Below are 27,070 nucleotides of genomic sequence, written 5' to 3'. Positions count from 1 at the left end.
CCTATCCATGTTGAACAGAACCTGCCTATGTGTATATTAATAAGTCACGGTACTAAACTGTTGAGCTTAAAAAAGTCATTCTTCAGGCAAATAGAGGAAGTGCATTAGATTATGGCATATGGTTCAATGAATGCCATAGTACTAAAAAAAAAAAAAAAAAAAAGTTGAATCGGCCCTAACTGCGACTTACGTAAAGCCTAACAATAGCCACTTATCTTCAATTTTTATAATTGAAGAGAATAATTTAGTCACTGTTTCACCATGCTCTCATTACTATTACTGATGAATTCAAGTAGCTGTCTATATAAGGGACCAAGAGTAGCAGCTGCATCTCATTCTCATTTCCTTTGTTCCAATGGATCTTTGGATCTAGTGGAAGTGAACAGAGTAAACATTTTTACAGGAGAAAATAACTTACATTTGGCTGAAAGAGTACTAGATGTGAATTGGGAAAAAGAGAATGTGGCATGTAGAGAATTCAAGAAGTCTATAAACTATACATTACTGCCAGTATTTTTTTTAAAGTGAAAGATGTATAATATTCTTAATGTGCCATAGCAGTATAATTACTACATTCCAATGTGATCTTGACATGAAACAATGCAATCAGAAAGAGTGGTAGAATCCAAGAGATGAGTCTCATCTCAATCCTATCAGGAACTTGTGCAAAATTATACTATGAGTTTAATAAAGAGTTGGTCAAAGATGGAGATAATAGATTTACTTATGTTTCATACTATGTGGAAACATTCTGACCATCAGCAAAATGAAAGTGAGAAACAGAACAGAGCAAAACATGTATGCAGTAGTACAGATTTCTCAAAAATGGCAAGGTGCCACAAATGCAAGATGCATGCTTGAGGAGAGATATCAACAAATGATAGATGTAGCCATGAAAGCAAGTGGAGTTGAGGGTACAGTCGAGTGCATGTAACAGTACCATAGCAGGAGAAACTGCCAGTGAGTTATTTGTGTTGAGTGATAAGACAGTGTACATAGCTGGTGGCAAGTTAGCAGAGGTGAGATACTGGACATGCAAGCTAGTGAAAATGCAATTAATTGAAGAGATGAAAGTGAAAATGGTAAAGATGAAGCAGTTGTATGATGAGTAGTGGGGAGAATGATGGATTTGCATGGAAATGTGAAGAATGGGATGACAGATTTGAAAGAAAGGCATGGTGAGTGAAAAATCTGTCAATGGATAAGAGTATGCAAGTAAAAGAGTTGGTAGTGGTAGTTTGAATGAATCATCTGACTGGCAACAAGAAGAATATAAGGATGGATGTCAGCAGGCTGTTAAGGAGAGTGAGAGGAAACAGTATGATGGGTAAGGTAGTCACAGCATGTTGCTCAGGTATCATGACAATGAGTTAAGGCACTCAAAGATTATGTTAGCAGAATTGTATGAGAAGAAAGAAGTTCGTTTTGTGAATGTGTGGGGGTGAATTTCAGGGACAGACAGAGCAGTATAAAAGAGATTGGCTAAATTTAAATAGGTTTAGTGTGACTCAGCTGTGGAAACTGTTGATGCAAGAGAAAGTAATCAGTGAAATGAATGGAAGATGAGGAAACAAGAGATGTTGTGGAACAGCAGAAGAGTTAGCAAATGGGATGGTGATTGGCACGAGTGAAGAAAATAAGAGGGAAGAAACATAAGATGGCTGGGGGGAATGGGGGTGCAAGTCACAGTGGACAAGAAGATACTGCACGAGAAGTGCAGATGATGGTTTCAGGAGTGGACATGTGAGTGTGCAAAAAAGGGTTAAGATAGTCAAGGATGTGGGGGTGACATGCAAGTTTGGAGAGAAGCGTAACATCAGTGATGATAGACAGGAATTGCCAGAGGGGGAATATGGAGGAGTCATATCCGAGAAGTTGGGTCAATGGGACTTGTTATAAAAACAGAAATGAGCTAGTGTATATGTTAAAAATATTCAAAACAAGGGGAAGGAAATTGTCACATTGATAGAGTTCATTTGTCTAACAATTGCTGGACTATGACATGATTGAAGAAGGATGATATTCTGACAGGAATAAGGATATGTAGTCTTTTGTGAAGACAGACAAGGTAGAAAGGGAGGAGTGCTGGTGCAAGGATCAAATAGCGACAGTGGTTTGAAGCAGTATAGTGCAAAGTGGAGGTGGAAAGCGTGAAATATTTAGTAGGGTGTTACTATAGATCTTGTAATGCAGAAAGCTGTGAGAAGGAAATGTTTATGCAAACTAGTCTGGCTAATAAGAAACTAGTGATCATGACCAATTTCAATTATGGTAATAAAGACTGGAATGAAGACAGCATCTGGAATCAAAGAGAATGAATTTGAGTTTTTCAGAGACAGTTATCTTAGGCACAAGGTAACAGAAGCTAAATTAGTATCAAGGGTCTAAATTTAATTATCTAATTAGAAAACATTATTGTAAATGAAGTGTCAAATCTTCCTCCATTAGGTGAAAGCGACTTGCAGCAATATCATGGAATGAGGAATTGGATGGGAAGGAAATCAGTGCTGCCTGGTCCCTAATCAGGAACAATCTGGTAGAGGCAATGACTGAGTGTATTCCAAACGTCAGGAAATTAAATAAGGCAGGTGTAAAATGGATGACTGAAGAGGTGAAACATGCAATCCAGAAGAAAAATCATTGTGGAGGCAACACAAGATGAATGGCAATAATCAGTTATATGAGTACAAAGAGCAAGTAAGGAAGGTGACTCACTTGGTGAAGTAACAAAAGTGCAGTATGAGTAGCGTTAGTAAATGATATTAAAAGAAATCCAAGAGTTTTTACGAATTGTAGCCAGTAGAAGAAAGATGATTATGGAAGGATGATGTTGGTCAGTGATAATGGGAAAATGATAATCCCCTGAGGAGGGTATAGTAGATGTGTTAAATAAACAATTCATTAAAGTATTCCATTCTTGTGAAGTAACATAATGCAGAACTTGAGAGCAGTGGGGAGGGGAGAGGAACTACTGATGGTGAGTGAGCAAGAGATATATGACAAATTGAGTAAACCTGATGTTAATATGGCTATGGGACTTGATAGTATATCACCACATGTTCTGAGGGAATGTTCCAGGAAGTTAACAGCAGCTCTAATTTTTTAGCATAAGTCTTAGATTGACAGAAATTTTAAAGTAGAAAGAGGGAGAATTGTTCCATTTCATAAACAGGGTGATAAGACTTCAAATTATAGGATAATCTGCTTGTCTGGAGTTGTGGTCAAAATGATAGAGAAGCAGGCAAGACTAGGATTCAGAACTGGGCTGACAGCAGCAGCATTCTCTTTGATGAACAGCATGGATAGCTAAAGGAAGAAGTGTTTCAGCTTACTAATCTGCTTACTTATTATAACAAGGTGACAAATAAGATGGACATGGGGGAGTAATATATTTAGATTTTGCAAAGGCTTTTGATAAATACATACATGACAAGCTAGTATATAAATTGGAACAGATGGGATTGGATGGAGATTGGCTGTCTGATAGGTACCAGGAGTTTTTTATATAAACAGGAAAGCCACTAGTGGTGTGTCCCAGGGGTCTGATATGGGGCTATTGTTGTTAAATTTGTATATAAATGACACTGAAAGGGGATTAAATGGTGCTTTCAAATTGTTTGCAGATGATGCAAAGTTGGGGAGAGTTACGAGAAGTAGAGCAGATGTTGTAGCCTTATAAGATGCCTTGCATGGACTGTCTGAATGGGAGAGTGGTGATGTCAGCTTAATGTAGCAAAGCGAAAGGTTTTAAAATTTAGGGAGCAAAGATGGAATGCAGAGTATTGGAGTGGGGATATTTTAGAGCAGGTGAATAAAATGAAAGATCTTGTAGTGATGGTGAATAGTGATTTGAAATTTCGGAGATATTGTGCAAAAATTGTGAGGACAAGACAGTGGATTATGGCAATGATGCAGAGAATACTGACATGTAGAAGTACGTATGTTATGCTTCCATTATACAAGGCTTTGATCAGACCACATATGGATTACTGAGCACAGATTTGGTTGCTTGGTTTTAAAAAGGATGATGATTTGTTGGAGAGGGTTGAGAGACAATTGACTACACCAGTTTCTGGTCTCTGGAATATGGAAAGAATAAGAGAATGCAAATTACAGAGCCTAGTAGATAGAAGGAGGAGGGGGGGGAGCATGATTGAGACATGTCTGTAAGGGGGTAATTACCAGATTAATGTGGATGAGATTTTTTATATTGATAGAATGTCTGGACACAGAGTAGAACAAGAGGACATTCCTGAAAGGTGTGAGCAAGGGAGTGAGGAGTAGATTTTTTGCATGGAGAGTGGTGGGTGATTGGAATGCATTGCTTAAAAGTGTGATGACTGTTGAGACAGTGACTGCATTAAGGTCATGGTATGATGAGCAATGCATGTGAGAGTGGGACCTAACACGATGAATCCTTGATCCATGGAGGTCTAATGATAATGATATCATGACAGCCTTCTTCTCAAGCAGGTTTATATCCCACCATTGTCCACAGCAATGCAGAAAATTGCTATAATCATTCTGACATGCCTACAAAATGGGTGAAGCAAGATGGTGTTACAAATGAACTTCCTGCCATGGGGGAGGGGGGAAAACACAAGTCCATAAAGGATGTTAAATCATAGAAGTCATTTTTAAAATGATGCAGTTTAATGACAACTCCTGCTGAATTGAGAGGTAGGTTCATTCATTTTGACACAGAGATTAGCAATTTGCAAAATCAGAAATGCAAAAATCTAAGAACACTTCACAGTAGAAACACATGGAGTGCAGTTGAAGTGGGATTAAATGTAGATGGACATCACCTGTACCCCATGTTGTAGAAGATGGGGTACTGAGAATGTTTAGTGCACCCCTTGCACAAATTGCAGAAATGCTTCACTTTACATGTTAATGTATACCATGAAAATGCAGTGCTAAGTGAAAATGTTGAATATAATAAATAATGAAAAAAAAAAAAAACTGTAATTCATCCATATGATTTCAAAACCTTTACTAAATTAAAAAAAAATTGCTTTCAATACAACTATAAATTATAATAAGATGTTTTGAAAAAAGTTAAAAAATAAAATGCATTTAAATAAAAATCATGAGAATATATAATGGAAGCATTGACTTTCGTTTTTTTTCTAAGTGCACATCTTGTAGTTACAGTACACAGTTTTTTTTCTACATTCCAGTAGACTGCATATCAAAATCAGGATTAGGGTCAATATCCATAAGTTGTTTTAAAGTTTCAACAGCTTGAAAAAACATTATTGATAATTTCCTTCTGCTCTGCAATCACCTTGTACTTCTAACGCACATTGTTACATACCTCATTTGGTACAAAAATTCCATGCAAATTTTGCTTTATTCCTGTACTTTTAATTAATTCAAGTGTTTGCTTTGAAGTGATAAAATAACTTTCCACTTCTTTTTATCATCAGCACCTGTTGTTTCACTCTTCCATTTATCCACAGTCAATGTTGAAGGATAATTTTTTTTAAAATAAAAATGCTTATATAAGAGCAATAGAAAATTAGTCAACACTCTTTAAATCATAGGTTAAATTCCAATGATTACCATGCTCATGGTACTTATGTATGTTCACATTTTTATGAATTCATGTGTATCATTTGAAATAATAAAGCAATAATTAGCAGAAACAACATAAATTAGTTCACAGTGAATTAAGTCAATCAATTCATGATAGGATAGTGCCTCCAAGTGTTTTGCTTAAAGTGGAAATCTTTCATGTAGGGTGGGTGCATTTTTACATTTTCCATATAGAGTGCTAGTTTGAATATTTCAGCAAAATTTTATTTTAAAATTATTATAAATTATTACTTGTGAACTGTCCTAATTTCAAATGGATCAGGTCATTATAATACAAATAGTTGAGAAATCATGGGAATATAACAAGGAAATTTAAGTTTTCTAGATCTTGAAAAGGCACTGTATCGAAAGAAAAGCTGTTCAAAATACTACAGTTATATCATGTAAATTGGACATTATATTGAGCAATATATAGTTTATAAATGAATTGCAAGTGGACAGTTTGAAATCAAAAAGAGAAAGATGTTGTTAAATCAGGTGCACAATTACCTGCACCACTATCTATGTGGATCATATTATAAGGAAGAGTGGCATTAAAACATAACAGAATTGGAGATATTAATCTCAGGTTTCTACTTTATGCAGATAATGATGTTCTATTAAATATACTTAGTACAAGTTTGCAGGATTATCTTACCAAATTGACTAACTGCTATAATAAATTCTGTATGAAAAATTAAACAATGAAATAGACAATAGAATAAGTAATACTGACATGATGGGGAGCCAGTTCAATAAATTTATAGAGAATAAGACAGAAATTTGTCAAAACACTGAACTAGCTGTATACAAAACAGTGTTCAAACTATTTGACTTATGGATCTGAGAAATGGGTCTGAAATAAAACACTTGATCAAAGACTGGAGACATCAGATATGAGAGTTCTAACAAAAATTAGGGGAACGAACAGAAGGTATCAATAGCAGAATCACATTAAAAATGCAAGAATATTAGAAAGGGACTTGACAGCCTTAGCATTCAGAGCTAATCTCAGATGGTATAGTCATTAAACAGAATTGGACAGTAAATATAAGCAAAACAAGCATTTTTGTCCAGGTGGCAGTAAAAGACCCAGAGGAAGACCAACATGCAAGTGGATTGATATAGCATGAAGTGCCTCAGAAGGAAAAAATATAAGATATCAGAATACTGGAGTCTTGACAGATAACAGATTATTTTGGATAAAAAAATGTCGACAGAAAGTTAATAATGATATGGATGTGGTGAGTAAAAGGGTGAGGAGTGGTTTATCTGTATGGAGGGTGGTTGTACTGTGGAATACATTCTGATAGGGTAATGAGAGCATGTTTGGTCAATGAATTTAAGAATGGTATGATAGACTTTGTGACATTTAAGGTGGGCCTCACGTGATGGGTCTTATGACTCCATGGAGGTCCTTAATAATAATAATAATAATAATGCAAACGTTTCATGGTGTACAGTACATAATATTCCATATTCCCGAAGGGTATGTCAATAATATGATATCATAATGAATAAAATTATACTAATAAATATACTGTAAAAATTTAAAGACATATATTCAATGAAAGAAATAACTTATGACCGAGTATAATGTTCAGGCAACTGCTATAAGTGGGAAAATAATGGCTGCACTTATTAGAGAAATTACAGCATGCTGTTAAAATATGACAATGGCAAAAATAAAATTGCAATCCTCATGCAAACCCAAACCCAGGCAGACATGTCATCACCCCACAATAGGAAAAAGTTAGCAAAACAGAGAAAAAGTGAGTTTCACATATGAACTATGTGAAAATGTGCATGAATTAATTTTCTATTTATCTTGAGCAGAATCGACTGGCATGGTTTAATTCCAGTTTTATATGGTATAGGTGATTGTTATTTTCTCTATTTTGGGAAAGAATCGCCTATTAAATTACTGTTCAGAGATAAATTATACATATTCACCCTTCATTATGAACAATAAACGACAGAAAACACAAACCTATGATGAGCTGTGTTTGTGACATACATTTTAAGTTCATCTTAAAGCCTATTTCTGTTTAATTACATGTAATGTACAGTGAGAATTAAAGAATGTAATACTTTATTTTGTCAACATAGCATTTTCCCAGCCCCCCCCCTTTTTTAACATTACCTATAAAAATACAAAAACACTTATATAAAGCAAAGCAGACTGATACATTGGCTGAGTAAACCTTTTATTTATTTATTTATTTATTTATTTTATTGGCTAGTAGATGTAAGATGTATTTCTGGAGACCTGGGTCAGGCAGATTATGATGATGATCTTGTAGCAACTGATGTTGAAAGTTTTTTTACCTTGGTTCTACTATACATTAAAGATGCCATGAAATTATATTCTTGGTTTTAATCCTTTTTACCCAAGGAAGCAAAACAATGTTTTGCATGTGAAATATATTAATCTCTGAGCTACTTGTATATAGACGCTAATGGCTTCATGTCACTTGCATTAGTATGTATCCCATAATGCAAAGCACACACATACACACACATCTTTTTAAATGTGTATCATGCTATGCATAATGGGATGGGCCACTACCCAGACTGGTTTCGACCTTTACTGAGGCTCATCAGTGAAAGCCAGGAAGAGATATCATAAATGCAGAAGTCATATATTTTCATATACAAGTAGCAAACAGGTGCTAGACTGTGAATAATTTCACATGCAAAACATTGCTTTGCTTCTTTTGGTAAAGGATTAAAACCAAGAATATAATTTTTGACATCTTCAATATATAGTGTTTGCTGGCCTGATTGGCTGAGTGGTTAGTGTATCCGCTCTCCAGCCAAAAGGCTGCGGGTCCGAATCCTGCCGTGGGCATGGATGTTTGTGATTGTCTGCGAAATTACTAGTAGCGGTAGATGGTGTAGTTGTAGTTAATTGTGGTTGGTGAATTGAGCAGTGGAGACAGGTGTAGAGTAGGTGCCCTCCCTCGATGAGTCTTTGGACTACCTGGAGGTGTCATGCAATAATAATAATAATAATAATAGTAAAGCCAAGGTTAAAAAAATATAAAAAAAAAAACTTTCAACATCTTTCTCTCATCCAGAGATTTTTATTAATAAGGTCCAGAAAATTCAGCATGTATGGCAATCTCCATAGACTACATCATTACTTTCCCCAAGAAGAGAGGCAGCATAGCAAGATTGGTTATTGTTAATTTTTTCTGACAATATGACTGGATCCAGTAGTCTCAAATTAGGTGTTCGATCCATTATATACTCTCTTAGCAGATGTATGAATTTCATTTCCTTCCTTCCTTCCCTGTGACCATTCCAACTCCCACTCAATGTTTCTATGTTAGAAATCCCTCCATAATAATTACTCGACCTGCACTCATCATGCGAATTTGCCAAAGCATGACTTCAACATTCTCCCTTATATACCATGGATTGTAGGAGCAACCAATTATATATTTAATCCTCTTGGCCTCTATCTCATATCATATGGCTGCAAACACATTTACATTAAAAAGAGTAGAATTACATCCTGATGTAATTCTACTCTTTCTGGCATCGATTCTTCAGCAATCATTTGCAAAACCCATCCCACATCCTGTTCCTTCTGTCCTCTCTAAAGAGACACTATATTGTTTGCTTTCTATTCCTATGACTGTATCATCCTCAATCAATGAGGTCTCACTAATGCCTATAGTGTTTGAAGAAGTTGAGATCCTTGTCATTATTCCAAATGCTTCCAGAATTGGTATAACACTCCCTTCATCCCCAAACCTCCCTAACACCTTGTGTTGCTTAATCCATTAAAGTACAGAACCTTGGGGACTAAAATCAACATTATGTGATCACGTTCCCAATTACTAACCTCTAGGTTACCTGGACCCTCATGCACCTGCATCCCAACATTTAATTTCTCTGATGGCTCTACTTTCAAACTCTCACCAAACAATACTTTCTCAAGACACCACAAATTAATTTCAATGCAAGCCATCCTTCTTCAAATCAAATTTTTGATCTATTTTTCATTGTGATAACTAATATGGAGTAAGTGCATAGTTGTTATGTAAAAGAGTAGATATTACACGAAAATGATTTTTCTAATAGCCATTACTTTCCTTCCCAATTAAGCAATAGAAGAACAGACTGTTAATTATTAATAGTGAAGTTTATATAGGAATGTGGGAAAAGGTGTTACTCCACTGTGTTCATTGTCAAGAGGTTACTGTTGTTGGCACTTGCTAAATGTCCCTAACTAGATGTTAGTATATGTACCATCCCACAGAGTGTTGTGGTTAATTAGGTACCTAATAATAATAGAGAGAGAGAGTTAAAGTCCCCCCCCCCCCCCAATGGTTATAAGTTGGATAAAGGATTAAAAGCGGATAAGGAGTTAAACACTTGAATAAATGATTAAACAAGAATTCCTTGACAAGTTTAATTTAATTTATAACCCAGTGAAAAAAAAATTCTACAACTTTCTCTAATCCAGAGTATTTTAATAATAGGATGATATGCCTTTGTACTATTTGTATACTGGAAATATATGACTTGTGCATTAATTCAGTATCTGGCTCCTACTGATAGTATTTTAATAATGTTTGTCTTTAGGCTTGATTCCAGAGGAATAGAGTGATTTTGCTTCCTCATAGGCTTCTGCCTGTCACTGAGTAGGGCACTGATGAGATTTGGATTTGTTTAGGAGTGATCCTTTTGGACCACTTAGATTTAGAGTCATCTTGTAGATCACATAGTTTTTGGAGAAAGATATCCCCTGTACCGAAAAAGCACTTCGATAAAGGTTGAAATTGGTCTAGGTAGCAGTGCTTTCCATAAAGAAGAATTTACAACATTATACACATCCAAAAGAATGTGTGTGTGCATGCTTTCCATTATGGGATACTGAGACAATTAACCCTCCTACCGGCGGGTTAATTGTCTCAAGAGAAACACAAGAGAGAAAATTTCCCAGAAGTCGCACTAAATTGCCTCAAGCAAGAATGTCTTGTTTCGTTTTCAGTTGTTCAGACATCCTAACATAGAAAAACTGACATTTCTTTTACAGGCATGCAGTATTTATGCCAAAGCTATTTCTGAAATACATCTTAGAAATGCTGGACATTAATCCTCTTGGGTGGAGGAAGAGCTAAAAGTCTTAGATTACTATTACTGGTTTTGAGAAACACAAGAGAGAAAATTTCCCAGAAGTCGCACTAAATTGCCTCAAGCAAGAATGTCTTGTTTCGTTTTCAGTTGTTCAGACATCCTAACATAGAAAAACTGACATTTCTTTTACAGGCATGCAGTATTTATGCCAAAAACGATTTCTTTATTTATAGTGATCGGTTTCACTTTTATTACCAAAAAATTCTAAATTATTTGATACAATTATCTCGAAAAAAGGATTTGAATTTTTTAAGAGAAAAGGCGCATATTTGTTTCATAATCATTTATTTTTTTTTGTTTGGGGGGAGGGGTTTAGACTATTCAATCTGTAGGTAATTGTTACAAACATAAATCACTCGGGAACATGTTCATGTAGTTTAGTGTAAAATAGTAGCAAAAGTTTAACTACTTCAATAATGTCACATATCTAAACTAGAAGAAAATGCCATTATATCTGCTGATGAATAAATATTTTTTCTGGCATGAATTCTCTATCAGCTATAATGTAATCAATTTACACATTTTTGACTCTTGTATAGACAAAAGAAATATGTGCAGTAATTTCTTCTTTCTACTACAAGAAAAAAACAGATAATAACAGAAGAAAAATATGAAGTATTTTCTTTTTCATTGGGTGAATTAACAATGTTCTTTCTTTGTGTTTTGAAATGAAAGTGCAAATGATTATTTTCTTACCATTTCAGCCAATAGAAAAATCTGCTATAATTATATGAGTGACATTTTACCATTTTTCTCCCACACGAGAAACAGAAATAATGCAATAATATTGTTCAATCTGTCGAACTTTATTGTAGCGAAATATTTATTATCAAACTTTTTTAATAATAAATATTTGCTGTTTTGTAATAAAAAAAAATATTCGTGCTACTTTGAAAATTTCTAATCTGTTGCACACACTGCTATGAAAATTTAATAGACAAAGTTTTCGCAAACTGTATTCTTATTTACATAAAAAAAAAAAAAAAAAATTCTTATAATAGGCATATTTGAAATCTGTGAATTATTCTTCGAAATATGATTTTGAACAAAGATAACATAATCAAGAACGTCGGCAGCCGATTTTTTTAAAAAATTATGTTTCTAATAATTATCGTGAATTTATTTTTTCGAAAACAAAGAAAATGTTCTGTCGAAAACATTAAACATTGGTTCTCCAAGGTAATGTAATATTTAAGTGAAGTATTTATATTTTGTCCTGGAATTATAAACTGTACAATAAAAAGAGAAAATAAAACTAATTTCTATATTTTTAGTCTCTCTAATATAACTAAGAGTCCAGTTACCCAGCATAAAAGAAGGAAATGCATTCCTTGTTATAGAGAACCGAGACTCAGCTTCGTGAGATAATCTGTTTAAGTATTTTCTACAGTGTGAAGGATTATCGCACCTTCTAAAGGACAGAACAGTTAACTGCACCTCTTATCCATGATCTTTCAAAAGGTGTATTGAATCATATCCAGATTTAGCTGGACATATATATACGTCCTGGCCGGTTGGAGGGTTAATGTGAAGTCATTAGATTAATTTAAGAGGACTTGTTCTTGTGCTTTGCATTCTTTGGGCAAGGAATTTGTGGTGATAATGTGTGCACAGTGATGGTGGTGAGAATAAGATCTTCTTGATGTTTTTAGCAAAAAATCTCTCCAGTGTGTCGACAATTGCTGTTGGTTCGGTAATCATCATGTTCTAGGATGGAGATGTGGTGATGTATCTGACTGTCATTTTCAAAATTTCTTCTAATATTTCTTTATTGTTGGTGGATCTTGTTATAAAATATGAATATTGAATACAAGATTCCTTCTGGCTCTGATAATGGATGTATCTTGTTCAGACTCGAGCACATTTGAAAGCAAATAGGTTAGTTGTTGTGGGGTATCTGGAAAATATCCTAAGCTTTTCTTCTTTGATTCTTCTCTGGATATTGTGCAATTATCATTTCACTAGTTTTTACTACTTATATAATCACTCTGTTATATAATCTTTATGTTACATAACATAACTGCATAACCTTTTCTTCATTAGCAGAATTGATTCTGCTAATGAGGAAAAGGTGGTATTAGGTAGCTTGCTCATGCAGAAAAGTGGATATCACAGGAAAGTGATCTCTCCCAAATGCATTGTGATCAGACATATGCTCAACAACTCATCCTCTGACGTTTGTGTGAGCACTACCCCCAAAGAGTCATGTTTGTTTAAATTCTCTATTAAAAGTAAGAGGAACTGAGGCTGCAATATGACATAGTCAAGATCATCTTGAGAAAAATCTGTGTCAAGGGGAAGGTAGATACAGCATACTGTTTCTGCATTTGCTTTCTGTTGAGACTTGCTGAAAGGGAGGTATGTTTAGCTAAAATGGTAACTCCTCCATGGGCAAATCCATTCCCTGTCTTGTTATGAATGAAGGTAACATTGCAGAGTGATGGATCATCACTTGGTTTCAGGTATATCTCTTGAAGGCAGAAGCATACTGAAGTATACTTCGGTATGCTTCTGCAAGAGACCAACGTGAAGTGTATCCAAATTCACGACAATTCCATTGTAGGAATTATTATTAACATCTAACCTCCACGGAGTCAGAGACTCATTGTGGGAGGTACACACTACTGCATACAATGCTCATCCAACTGTGATTTAACTATTTCTGGTGGTATCATCTGGCTTCCTGTGCTGAGAGATTACACTTTCTTGGAATTTTTTTTTTTTTTTTGAGAATTTGGACTGCTAGTATCCATCATTTATTGTTCTTCTGGAAAAATATTGATAACATCATAAAATTCCATACCTCTAAGCATTTGGTATATTAATCGGGTTATCTTCCTGAGGAGGTATCCATACAATCTGTGGATGATACAATCCACTCATCTATTAATGAGTCTGGAAGCATGTCTTTGAACCTTTGTAGTGCATGATGTTCCATTATATTTTAATAAGAGAATTTTCATATGGGAATACATTCAGCATGTCATCTGTAGTGAGATCATATCAAATTTTCTCTTTGATTCACTCTAAGGATAGAGAGCAAGTCATGTCTTTCAGGGATATTGTAGTTCTGAGAAGGTGGGAAAGACGTGTGCTGATGTCCTGACTGACACTTTAGTCGTCATCTCTAAAGAACATTTAGAAGAGGCTATTGCTAATGTTGTGGTATGATGTCTCTTCATCTCTTGATAGATGATGCATTCTTTGCTTTAAATTTTTGAATCTCCTTTTCTTACTTCTGCCTTTGGCATGCAAAAGAGCATGTTGGGCAGTCTCCCTCACAAAGCATTTCAGTGTTTTTCTGTTACAGTCTTTATTTTCATGATGTTTACTGCTACATCAGGCACAGATGGCATAGTTATGACAGGCAGTTTGAGAATGATATTTCTGACATTTAAAGCAGCTTAAAGGGTTTGGTATGTAGAGCCATACGGGGCAGTTGAGATAACCTACTTTGACAGATGTTGGTGGTTTTGTTTTTTTGAACGTAAGAAGGGTGACAGTCCTCATGAGAATCAGAATATGCCCATCCCCACATGTAATGAATTCTTCTTATGGCTGTCACTCCTTGGGCCTTGATTTCAGTGCAGATATTTTCAAGTATATCAAGGAGATTCCAGTCTGATATGATGCTTCAAGAAAAGTTTAGAGTATTGTGTGTGTTGTTGTTGTTGGTGGTGGTGTGTGTATGGGGGGGGGGGGTTAATTGTAATTGGCAATTCCCCAATAGACGTTGCAGAGAGTAATTTTTCTGATTGTGCTACTGTAGCTGCTTCGACAAGGATATCTCTGAATACAGGATTAAGAAAAGTGGTGCATTTGTAGCAGAGACTGATGCTTTTTTGTTTCTTACTTTTCTGGTGATAATTCTATGGTTTCCGAATGTGGTTTCAGCTTGTTGAGGGCCCTGATAAACAAGATTGTGAGAAATAAATAATTTATACCCAAAGTAATGCTGATTCATCCTGATTTATCTGGGCCCCATTGAAGGATGCCAAACTTGAGGCCAGTGGTGGTTGATGTTCTGTAGGTTGAAGTGAGTTATGTAGAGTAAGGTTTGTCAAATGAAAGGGAGGAGTGCAATGAGCTGCCATCTGCAAAATTGTGTATTGGGTTGAAAGTCAACCGAAGTAAGTCACTGATATACAGAAGGAAGAGGGTTAGTGAGAGAACAGAACCTTGTGGAACCCTGGCATTAGTTGGATGGTGACAGGATAAGGAACTGTCTACCATCACACACAGTGTGCATCCAGAAAGAAAGCTGGCAATCTAACTGCAGAAGTCCTGAGGCAGACCAAATAATAGGAGTTTGCTTAGTAAGCCTTTGTGCCAGACCCAGTCAAAAGCTTCAGATATATCAAGTGCAACCACTTGATTCACCAAATTTCTCCATGCCATTTGTCCAGAGATGGATTCTATATGAGAGTAAATCTCCTGTTGATCGGCAGTGATGGAATCCCTACTAGTGGTTGCTTAATAGCCGGCTGCCTTCAAGGTAGTAAAGGAGTTGAGAATTGATGGTTTTCTCCATCACTTTAGATAGGACTGAGGTGAGTGAGACAGGGCAGTAGTTAATATAGCAGATCTGTCGCCCTTCTTAAGAATCGGTTGAATATAGGCCAATTTCTAGTCTTTGGAATAGATACCAGTAGAGTAAGAGAGAAGGTATAGGTAGCATACATAGGATAGGAGTCAGTTCTGGTGCACAAAACTTCAGGACAACTGGAAGAATGCCATCAAGACTAGGAGACTTTTTTGTGTCTAATTTAGACAACAGGTTTCAGGCAAAAAGATAAGGGGAACTGTATGTTAGGTAGCTGGAAGCTGGAATGATTTGGGGGGGGGGGCATTTGCCATTGTCAGTTATGCATGCATCAGAGGCAAAGTGTGAAGCCAGGAGATTAGTTTTTCTGTGGGTGATGATGCAATAGAGCAATCTGGGCATGATAGGGTTGGAATAGTGTAGGGCAAAAGTCACAACCAATTGCTTTGCCAAGAGACCAAAAGGCATGGCTGCCATTTGGGCAGGCTGCAAGTTTCCTGCTTTTTGTCCATTCACATTCTGTTTAGGAAGCATTGATAGTTTTCTTCCATCAGTTTCAAGCTTCAGTATAAGCATTAAAGGTGGATGAAGTTCTTGATTTGAAGAGTTGTATTATGATTTATTTTTCATTTGTACAGCTTGGCAAAATCTTTGGGAGAACCAGGGATGGGATGGCAGTTCAGAGAAGTGTGAGAAATGTATGTTTCTATTCCCATTACTTTGGTGATACGTTCGGTGCATATGTTTGGATTGGAAGACTGAAAACAATAGTTCAGACATGGGATTGAAGCATAGAAGTCACGGAGGATGCCCCACATCGCAGTGTTATAATGCTAATCAGAATTATCCAGGGGGGGACTCACTATTTTCACTGTGTATTTGGAAGGGTAATTGGTAAGGAAGAGATCTAAGGTATTTGGAGGAGTGGTTTGGGTTATCTGGTTGGCATGTGAACCATTTGTGTAAGATCATTAGTGAAGGCAAATGTTTCAGCATCTTTGCCTGCAAGAACTGTACAACTGGAGAAAGAAAGCCAGTTGGTGTTATGGACATTAAAATCTCCCAGGAGGATGATTTTTCTGTTAGGAGAGTGGGATTGGAGAAAATCAATTTTTAAGGAGAGGAAATTAACACGTTCGCTGCCAACTACGAGTATACTCATAGTTGGTAAACCAGCCACACAAGCCCGTTACGAATATACTCGTATGACGCTTACCACCGGCAACGAGATTACTCTACTGACTTTGAAGAAGTGAAAATGCTTGGCTTGTGGAGCTAGCATCAAAACTGTTTATTCTCATAGATGGAATATGCCATGCACAAGCCAACTATGAGTATACTCGTATGACACTTACCGCCGGCAACGAGATTACCGTACTGACCTTGAAGAAATGAAATTGCTCGGCGTATGGGAACAGACTATGCTGAAGTAGCGTGACAGCGAACGTCGTGTTAAAGAGCTCAGAGTAGTTGGTGGCATTAGGAAAGCAACAGAGACAGCAAATGAATTTGACTGAGTGGGGAAGGGATATTTTCAACTCAAAGAAGGTCAAACTTGTGCGATTCTAGGTTAGGTGCTCTCTGGCAAGATATGTCAGAGCAGATATATGTGCTGATGCCACTGTTGGGTCGAAAGGAGTTAAACACTGTGTAGTTTGAAAGGTTGAGATGGATAGTACTGGGGAAAGGTGAGATTTGAGTTTCTATTAAAAAGAGTAGGTGGAATTTGGTAAACTGAAGATGGTAGTGGACACTATTAAGTTTGGAGATGAAGCCACAGATGTTAGTGAAGTGGATGGGTAAGATTCTGTGGAACATATATTTGACTGCAAGGGTTTTGCATATATCCTATGCAGCATCTGCATACTGGTCTCCATGGTGGCTGCTAGTGGTGTCATGTGATTTTTGCACTAATTTAACTTGTTTGTAGTCAACGATCCAACTATTGTCTCCCTTTTGCCAATTTTCTTCAAGTTGTCTTTGAAGATATTGTCCTTGTCCCCCCCTGGGCAAATGTTAAGTCAGGTCGAGCACGTATGCACAATTGGGGCAAATTATTATTTATCGCTGTTATTAATTTGGATGTGCTTGTCGGTGTGTCATAAATCACTTTCAGGAGAGGTGGAAAGTTCGTTCTGTTCTTTCTTTTATTTACGGGTCTGAAACGATGGCACCTGATGTTATTTCTGGGATCGAAGTTACCTTCTCCTGCAAATTTGCTGAAGTCTTCTTTTGATGATTTACCATTTTCGGTTGAAAGTTCAAAATAACTGCATTGAGTTTCCGGTCTCAATTGACTTGTGTACCGTTAATGCAATTAGGTCGCAGAGTTCATTATCGGGCAAGGGTGCACTTGCGAGAGAGCACTGGCCATCGAGCAGATTGAGCTTAGTTTCCAGCATTTTGATTTTGGAAGAGAAGGTTTCAATCACAGTATTAAGGTGTTGTTTGAGGTTTTCGACTCGTTTGCTTAAGTTCAGAAGCTGTTTTATGGAAGAGTAGCACAGCAAACCAAAAAAAGGCTGGTTGAGATCAATAAAAAGCTTGTGCGCCAATTCATCCATTTTTGGGCAGGAAGCAAGTAGCAACAGAAATTGCACAATATACCTTTTTTTTTCAGTAACTTCAGTTTTACAGCTGCGGCACGTCATGTAGTCACTGGGTTTATCAGCAATCGTCAGAGCTATTGTGACAAGACTCAAGGTACTCTTTCGTTGTTGGACTTTATTGTCACTATCTTTACTTTGTATGCGCTGTGTATGAATTGCCAGTGTATGAATGTCCCACCATTTCCTTTGCTCTATTTCTTGTGATTTTTTCTTCTTTTATATCTCACAATTTCTTTTCTTTATATGTGGTACATACTATACATAAACCTATTCCATCACCAAAGTATGAATTTCTGCCATTTTTGTCTACTGATTGTGATGTCATTATATAAGTAGTTTAGCTCATTACTGTGAAGGGTCTGGACATTTTGTTATAGTGAGCTTAAAACAACATTGGCTCTGTGGGAGTGATTATTATTCAACATCTGCATAGAGCCACAAGATATCGTTTAAGCCAATGCTAGACAAAAATTCTATCATACCATTCCATAAAGCCATTCACCAACTGCACTTTAAGTACATGTTCATCCTCTTATCATGTTCTTTCAATGTGCTGACCCTTGTACAAAAAATGTCACCAATACCAATCCAGTAAATACCTCTCAAAATTTAAATGCCTCAATTAATCATATCATCCCTTTGTCTTCTATCCACCAAACCCTGTTGCTTGCATGACCTCAATATATCCTCATAACCAACTAAGTGCTATCCTGATATCATCTGATCAGCCTCTGTATCCTTTCAATGGCTACTATATCTGTTTCAAATCCAAGTGATTAAATATGAGAACAATAATGCAGATCTGGTCTGGTCAGCACTTTATATAATGGAATCTCCATTCTTTTATCTTTATTAGTCAGTGTTTTCAGTATTGCAGCAATCCTCTAGGTTACTTTCACCAACTTCATAGTATGGTGCTTATATTTAAAACTTCTATCAACCATTACCCCATGATTCCTTGTCTTCTCCGCTTTCTCTAGTATAGCACCAACAGAATATGTACCCCCCCCCCATTGGTAGATACCAAATTTCGAGATCTCACACTTACATACATTAAGCTAACATCCTTAGTCATTCCCCAATTTGTCCAGCTTATTCAAATACTCTTGGAAGCTTACAACATTAGCACTATTTCTAATAATCTTTCCATGCTTTAACATCATCTGCAACAAAGGAAACTGAATATTTCCTGCTTGACAATATCAATGACATGGCATAGCAGCAAGTAACTTACTAAGCCCTGTGGTATATCAACTGTCACAGTCCTTTTAATTGATAATGCTTTCCTGTATATAACTCTCTAATATCTATCAGATATATAATTTCCGTTCCAATTCACTAATGTTATATTTAAACCAGTACATTACAACTTAATATCAACTTTTCAAAGTTGATACTTAAGTTGAGGCGCCCCATCAAATGCCTTTGCAAAATTTAAGATAATGTCAGTATATACTTTTCTTCATCAAATGCTCTTGCCACTTTTATAATAAAGGCAAAATTACTGAAACAAGGGCATCCCTTAATGAACCCATGATGACCTTAGTAAATAATACAATTACCTACCCAATTTTGTATATGATTTTTTACTAATTTCTTCAAAAGAGTAACAACAACAGAAGAAATATAAAATGCTCTACAGCCAGATGTCCTAATTCTACCAGCAGCTGTATGCAATAGCACAATTTTACTCCAATTCCACTCCATGGGGCTTTCCTAGTAGTAAGGCTTTTGTCTTACTATTTGAAAATCCTGTGTTAAGGATATCAACATAGGGTTTTTAGCCCCACTGCTACAATGACAAAATACACTTCTAAACCTACAACTCTCTTCATTCCTCCACGAATAAAGTCTACTTTTCACAGAAGAAATACCTTAGAAAAATTTAAACACAGGAACTTAAACTTATGCAAAATAAATTTATTACCTGCAAAATTTTCACCTATGTATAATAGACTTCCTCAGTACACTTAAAGGCTGCCTATGATACATAGACAAAAAGTTTACAGCTAATAGATTTATTTCATGTAAGTTTAAGTTTTCTAAGTATGACAACTTACATACCAATATTAAAGCATCTATGAAATACCTTCATAAAGTGATAATTAAACAATTCCACTATTTCATCTGCATTGGTCACTTGATGCCCATTTCTATCTAATGGGAATAATTCATCCACAATATTTCTCCTCCTATAATGAAAGAATTTCTTAGGAATTTTTTTGGATTGCAATACCAGTCTTCCCATGATCCACCATTGCCACATATTCTCCTCAAACTAAACTTGTTTGATTTTAATGGTCACTCACTTTCTATCGAATCCTATTATCCTTCTTACTTGAGGTATGCAGTTTGCAACTGCTGCTGATTCATATCTTAACTAGTTCCCATGAACTACTGATCTCACTCTTTTTGTACTTATTCCACCGATGGAACTGTCCCATAATTTCATATAAATTCCTTTCCCCATGATATATTCATCCTCCGTGTCAATACTACACACTTTAATCAACTGGGGATAAGGATCAGATCTCAGTTAAAATAATATCCTCTGACACTAGGACCAAATCCAAACTCTTCATCCTTACATTCTCTCTCTACTATATGCTTTCTAAGACATTCATCCCTCAAGAAATCCAAAAAAAATTACTGTTTTTCTGGATTTCCCTTACTACTGTTTGTTGTTTCCTCTGTCCAATTTGTACTGATATAGTTATAATCTCCCATAATGATTGTTCAACTTTGCAGTTGTCAAACTTGTTTGCCTAAACATTTCCTGTCATCATCATCTGTCTAGGCCGAGAATTTTCCAAAGTATATGACAGCACTTCATTTCTTTATAGTGTTCACTATAGTGTGCCACTTCTGCATTTGTGTTTTTTTACAAATATACAACTTCATGGAATATTTTCTTATTCATTCTAAAATCAGTCTCCTGCAAATATCATGAAGCAATGACTGCATTATAAATTTAGAATCCTCCACAAAGGAATCTTCATATTTTAAGAATAAGTTGGTATAGCATTAAGAAAACCCTCTTAGATATGCAATGTAGATATCATTGTTCTAAAATACAAGAAGCACTATTTTTTAAAATTAATTACCACAAAGAAGGAAAGGGATTACACTTTTGCCCAATTTAACAGAGTGAGAAAGTTTACTAACAAGAATTGATTTCAAAGCTACAGAACACATAGGTATCGACAGAGATATCTCTTGTAACCTAGAAATCACTTCAATTTTTAATAGGAGCTTTAAGTGCCAGATGGACTCATGTTTCCTGGGTGGTCAGTTGACATAAGAATTAAATAATAACTTAATAATTATTATTTACAGTAATTACACAAATGAGAAAGACCAATTTAAAAACAACAGAAAACTTACTGTTGTCATTTTAAGTCCTAAGTTTCTGGAAAGGTAGACTTTGAAAAAGTTCAGTGATGTAGCAGATTTTTGAGTTAAAAGCTTTTTTGAAAGATCATTCTTCAATTATGACAAAATTACCAAACTGATGTCATAAAACACAAAAGTCCAGGATAATAAAATGTTTTTTGAATTCTAGCACCTATTGCATAAATTCTCAAGAGTTTATTGTTATATTATTCCTAATCAAGTAATGCTGTCTTTGTTTCTGAAGAAAAAATGGCAAGTTTCTAGGAGAAAAACCCTGCCATTTTTGTATGAGCCTATCTTGTTAACCTTCTTCAGCTAAAAACATCTTATAAAGTTTCTCTATTCATAACGTAAAATCGATTTAAGCCCACACCCTGATGATAAAAGAGCTTCATTGCTTCAGAGGAATCACATTCATGAGTAATTAAGCATTTAACATCATTTTTTAAAAATGTAAACTGCTACTTTTAGAACTTATACACCATTGTAATCCTAATTTAAAGGAGAGTGATCCAGTGTTTAGGACAAAGTTAATTTTTCACTTGGTTAGACTATAATAAATTTAGTTTAATCCTTTATCCAAGTGTGAGTAAACAATGTTTGTGCCTGAAAATATCTTCAGGACTGGGGTAAGGTAGTACAACACCGGGAAACTCTTTGCAAAGGTACATCACTCCTATCAGTATCTCCCATAATGCAAAACACATCTCCTTGCGGATATGTATAATGTTATGCATTAAGGGAAGGGCCACTACCCAGACTAGTTTCGACCTTTATTGAGGTCTCTTCAGTGGGAGCCAGGCCCAGAAGTGGAGATACCAGGCAGAAGCAATGGCAAGGTCATCTTTACCTATAGGAGATGCCAAAGGTGTGCCACCTTTTTATTAAATTACTCTGGATTTAGAGAAAGATGTTGAAAGTTTATTTTTCACTTGGTTAGACTATAATAAATTTAGTTTAATCCTTTATCCAAGTGTAAGCAAACAAAGTTTGCACCTGAAAATATCTTCAGGATTGGGGTAAGGTAGTACAACACTGGGTAACTCGTAGCAAAGGTGGACCAAGCTAACATCACTCCTATCAGACCTCGTCATTGATTCTGCCTGGTATCTCCACTTCTGGGACTGGCTCCCACTGAAGAGACCTCAATAAAGGTCAAAACTAGTCTGGGTAGTGGCCCTTCCCTTATGCATAACATTATATATAACCACAAGGAGATGTGTTTTGCATTATGGGAGATACTGATAGGAGATTGGGCGACGTCCCAGCCAGCATGAAATTTTGTCATGTTGTACCATCATTTTTTATTTTGGTTTAACCAATTAGAATACAACTTGGTCGGCTAAATCCCAAATTGCCAGCCCATCCTCGTTCGTTCAGTATCCAGGTAGATACCCAACAGGGTGCACCACGAGAAGCTGAGGATTGAACATTAGGTCAGAATCCCTGGTCGGTTCTCTGCATTCCTTTAAAGGCTATGTGGAGGTCTCCTCTCAGTTATACAGCTTTGACCCTTAAGCACCCCTTTTCTTTGATTCCAATATGGTTGCAAATCCATCATATCTGAATATCAAAATTAAGGACTTTCAATTTGTATGACAGCTGTAGGACCTCACAAAGCACGGGATGTAGATTTTACAGAGAAAATGGCCTGTAATATATTCAGTAAGTCTGAATAAATTATGCACTTCTGGTGGAATTCATCTTTTGCATGCGTAATTGCAAGGTGAATTTGTATGCAACTCTGCTGTATAACTACAGCAATCAACTGGGATCTGATTGGATATGATAAAAGTAAGGAATACAGCAGCACCAACAGAGGTCTCAGATTTTGAACTGTCAGTACAGATGTTAAGGAAAATCAAGTGCCCTGCTCTGTATGCATTAAATAACTGCATGCAGCCAGATGGAGTGCGAGACTTACTTAGTTGGCATTGTGAAAGGTTACATGATCGAGTTCAAACCTGGCATAGAGGAATGCTGTTTTATGTGGTTCCCACCAACAAAAGGTTATTAATAGTACGTTTATACCATGGGTGGGCTAAGGATTTCTCCTCCATTTTTATATAGTTTTCTGTGATTTTTTTATTTATTTTTATATAGAACGCAGTATAGAACCCTGCTGTACAGGAAAAACATGGAACTTTTTTCAAGCCACTTCAAACCAATAATTGGGACAGCGTTACACCAAGTGTTGAAATTCATCTCCCACCTAAAGACAATCAAAAACATCCATGCCTATGGCAGCATAGATGTTTCTGATTTGATTCAAATCTGCAACCTGTTCATTGGTTGGAGAGCGGGTACACTAACCACTCAGCCAACCAGGCTGGCAAAATGCAAGTAATGTTGTCAACATTCAGGAATAACCTTTACAATGCATATACCATAATGACATATGGTAGTGCAGTGTGTGTGACAATGAGAAATTCAAAGCAGAGGAAAGATACTAGTCCATGGATCAAAAGCATTATTGTACTATCAGTGCTGCTGAAAAAACAGGCAGCAAATTTAGCAAAAAGTGTGTGCAATCTGAAAATAAGAAAAGAAATGAAAGAACCAATGAAAGTAAATTTACTAAATTAATGAAAGTTATAATTGTTATTATAACAGTCAAGATTTCTGTAGTTTCAATAAACATTAAAAATAGTATAACACAAAAACTACCAGGGTTGGGTCTTTAATAAATAAATGAAGGATAAAATTCACATCATCCATTTGTGTTTTTATTTTTTAATTTTTTCTATTATTACTGATTCTTGGTTTAATTCTTTCACAATTTCTTCGTTTCTTTTGTGATCAAATAGAGTATAGTTTGCAGTTTTTCTCATAAACTTCATTTTTGCTGTTATTAATATTTGTTTGTCTTTTTGTTTTATTGTCCAGATTTCACTTCCACACAATAAGACTGGCAGGGCTAATGTATTGTATACTTTTAGTCTGATTTGTTTTTGAACTAGGTTTGGTTTAAATATAGAGTTAATTACACCTGTTATTTTTAAATATTTTGCAATTTTTACGTTTATATCTTTTTCATTTTCATATGTGATCGTACATCCTAGGTAGTTAAATGAATTCACCTGTTCTAAGATCTTGTTATCTATTACTATTTTAGTTCTTGCTGGATCTTGTCCTTTAAAGGCCATAGTTTTTGATTTTCTGTTGATATTATCATACCATAATCTTTGGTTATCCCATTTAGATCTAAAATAGCTTTCTATAAGTTATCTTCAGAATTTGTAATTATTATTTGGTCGTCGGCAAAAAGGAGAGTGTTTAAGTTAGAGAAAGTTTAATACCTTGATGGAAATTTTTATTCCATTTATGTAAATATTAAAGAGAGTTGCTGAGATGGGACATCCCTGTTGGACCCCTTGGTTTCTCTCTCTCTCTCTCTCGTATATGATAGCTCATGAGTTAATCTTATTTGTATTTGATTATTTTCATATATACTTATGATAGGATATTATTTGGTATTTGTCTTTCTTTTAATATGTTAAATAAAATGCTTTTTCAAAGTCAATAAATGCAATATGTGTTTCTAAACTGCATTCTCTTCTTTTCTCTATTATTAACTTTAGGCAAAAGACTGGGTCTATACATGATCGCCCTTTACTAAATCCATTCTGTACTTCTAAAATAAAGTTTTCGGAATATTTCATTAGTTTGCTATTTAATATTCTGCTATATATTTTGTAACAGGAATTTAGTATGCTGATACCTCTATAGTTCTTAGGGTCATCTCTATTACCTTTCTTAAAGATAGGAATCACAATTGCTTTTTTCCATTCCACTGGGGGGATACCAGTTGAGTAAATTTTATTTAAAAATAATAGGAGTCTTTCTTGGAATCTTGTTCCTGCGTATTTATATAGTTCTGAACCTAGCTTATCTTCTCCAGGTGATTTTCCATTTCTTGTTCCTTTCAGATTGATTTCTAATTCTTCTTTAGTTTAGAAGGATAAAATTGATTATATGAATTATATAAAGATAATAATGCATTTAAAATAAATACCTCATGCAGTCGAAGTAGATCATTTGTGGGACTGAAACCACAGCAAAAAAGAGCATTTCCTATTATAGTAATTAATCTCTTTTGTTCAGCAAGAGGAATTCCAGGTTTAGTAAGTCTTTGTTTCAATTCAAACTGAAATTGAAGAGAATCATATATTATTATTATCAGAGTTGAAAGAGTGATATGTAAATCATTATCACCAAATGAAAGACTATAATAATTTTATCCAAGTGTGAGCAAACAAAGTTTGCACCTGACTATATCTTCAGGACTGAATATGGTGTTTTACTACCTTACTGGAGTAAGGTAGTACAACTCCGGGCAACTCGTAGCAAAGGTGGAGCAAGATACCAACACTCCTATCCCAGTATCTCCCATGTCGTGACGACTCTTTTCTGTCGTGTTCTAAATCTATCTAGTTTCAAGTCACTTTTATGAATAATACAACTAATTACGAAATGATCACCGATCCAAAAGTAGGGAAATTTATATTTATACTGCGCCACCCTATTCTTAGATTAGTCTATATAAATAGTAGGATCAGTTCTAAATTAAGTTAGCAGTCATCTCATTAGGCCAAATCATCTATTATCATTTTTACTTGGGGTTCCCGCAAGATTTGAATGTTTATGAACGGTGCAATAATAAGGAATTCAGGCAAACACAATATTTAGATCAACAAAATAAAACATTTAATATATGATATGGTTAACAAATACAAGAACTCTATTTTAAAATGGAACTATACAATTAACTTAACACATCTTCTTAGGCCACTGATGCTAATTCAATGTTCTAACCTTCATATACTATTCACAGTCTCAAAAACACAAATCTTCTTATCTCAAGTTAATATAACAATTTCACATTTAATCAGTCTTCACAAATCTATCAGCTCAATGTTTATATTCACAGCAGGCAATAAACTACGTAAGCTATATTCCAAGCAAATATATTCCGGTTGTTGAACATCAGAGATATATCACAGTTAATGCTAGAATAGAGAAACTTATACAACTACTCTTACCAGACAAATTCTTCAATACATCAAATTATTGAGAGAGCACTTATGAATTAACTTAATTAACATTAGCGGAACACACATAACAAATATTCTCCATAGTTTAAACTGTATTACTGTAAGTCGCACTTCACTATTCCAAACAACAGTAATTAGGTACTAATATCTTTTCCCTGTTCACTTTTCTCCAAGTAATCAATATAACCTTTTCCTAGGGCAACATAGAATTTAATCGTAATCCAGATTAACTGGAACTAATCAGAATTTTCGCATTGACTGTCCAGTTTCCTTTTATCTGATTACGGCATCAACCTTTCTTCAAAACAACAGCAGATTTCGCTTATAACATTAAACTTTATGTTTCACTACTTATAGGTTCACTTCCGAACACTATACTCATAAATTTCTGCCCTGAGGATTTTATAATCTTGGTTCCGCAAAACTCTCTCCTCACTCCTTAATAATAATTCTTCTCTCCTTCCCTGTCTTATCTATGACCTTCCTTCTCTTCCTGCTTTCTCTCTCTATCTATCTATGACCTTCACTCCCACCTTCGTTCGAATGCCACGCTCTACTCCACTCGTGGTTGTTTACGCGTGCGTCTCCATGACAACAGACTAAACGTAAACATTTTGCTAATGTAATGTATGCTCTCTTACTACTAGATGACTGATTACATAACATTAAATATTTGACAAATAAGAACAACAGAATATTTAAGCTACTTCTTCAACTTTTGATTACGTATACAGTTAAAT

The 27,070-nt window shown here is 35.5% G+C and overlaps 1 protein-coding gene across 3 annotated transcripts in view; it reads right to left on the bottom strand.

Moving 5' to 3' along the window:
* The window catches only part of Epg5 (ectopic P-granules autophagy protein 5), a 923,436-nt gene that overhangs the window by 274,268 nt on the left and 622,098 nt on the right, over positions 1-27,070 (bottom strand). For all 3 annotated transcript variants that reach the window (XM_090395201.1, XM_090395199.1, XM_090395200.1), the window contains exon 33: positions 25,292-25,423. In XM_090395201.1, the coding sequence (XP_090251327.1) occupies positions 25,292-25,423 (132 nt within the window). The remainder of the gene's footprint in view (positions 1-25,291; positions 25,424-27,070) is intronic.

The sequence above is a fragment of the Typopeltis vanoorti genome, chromosome 7 (assembly GCF_054136105.1).
Source record: "Typopeltis vanoorti isolate ZY-2024b chromosome 7, IOZ_Tvanoo_1.0, whole genome shotgun sequence".
In the NCBI taxonomy this organism is placed as follows: Eukaryota; Metazoa; Arthropoda; class Arachnida; order Uropygi; family Thelyphonidae; genus Typopeltis; species Typopeltis vanoorti.
Note: the sequence above shows the minus strand (reverse complement) of the source record. Positions and strands in the feature narration are given on the sequence as shown.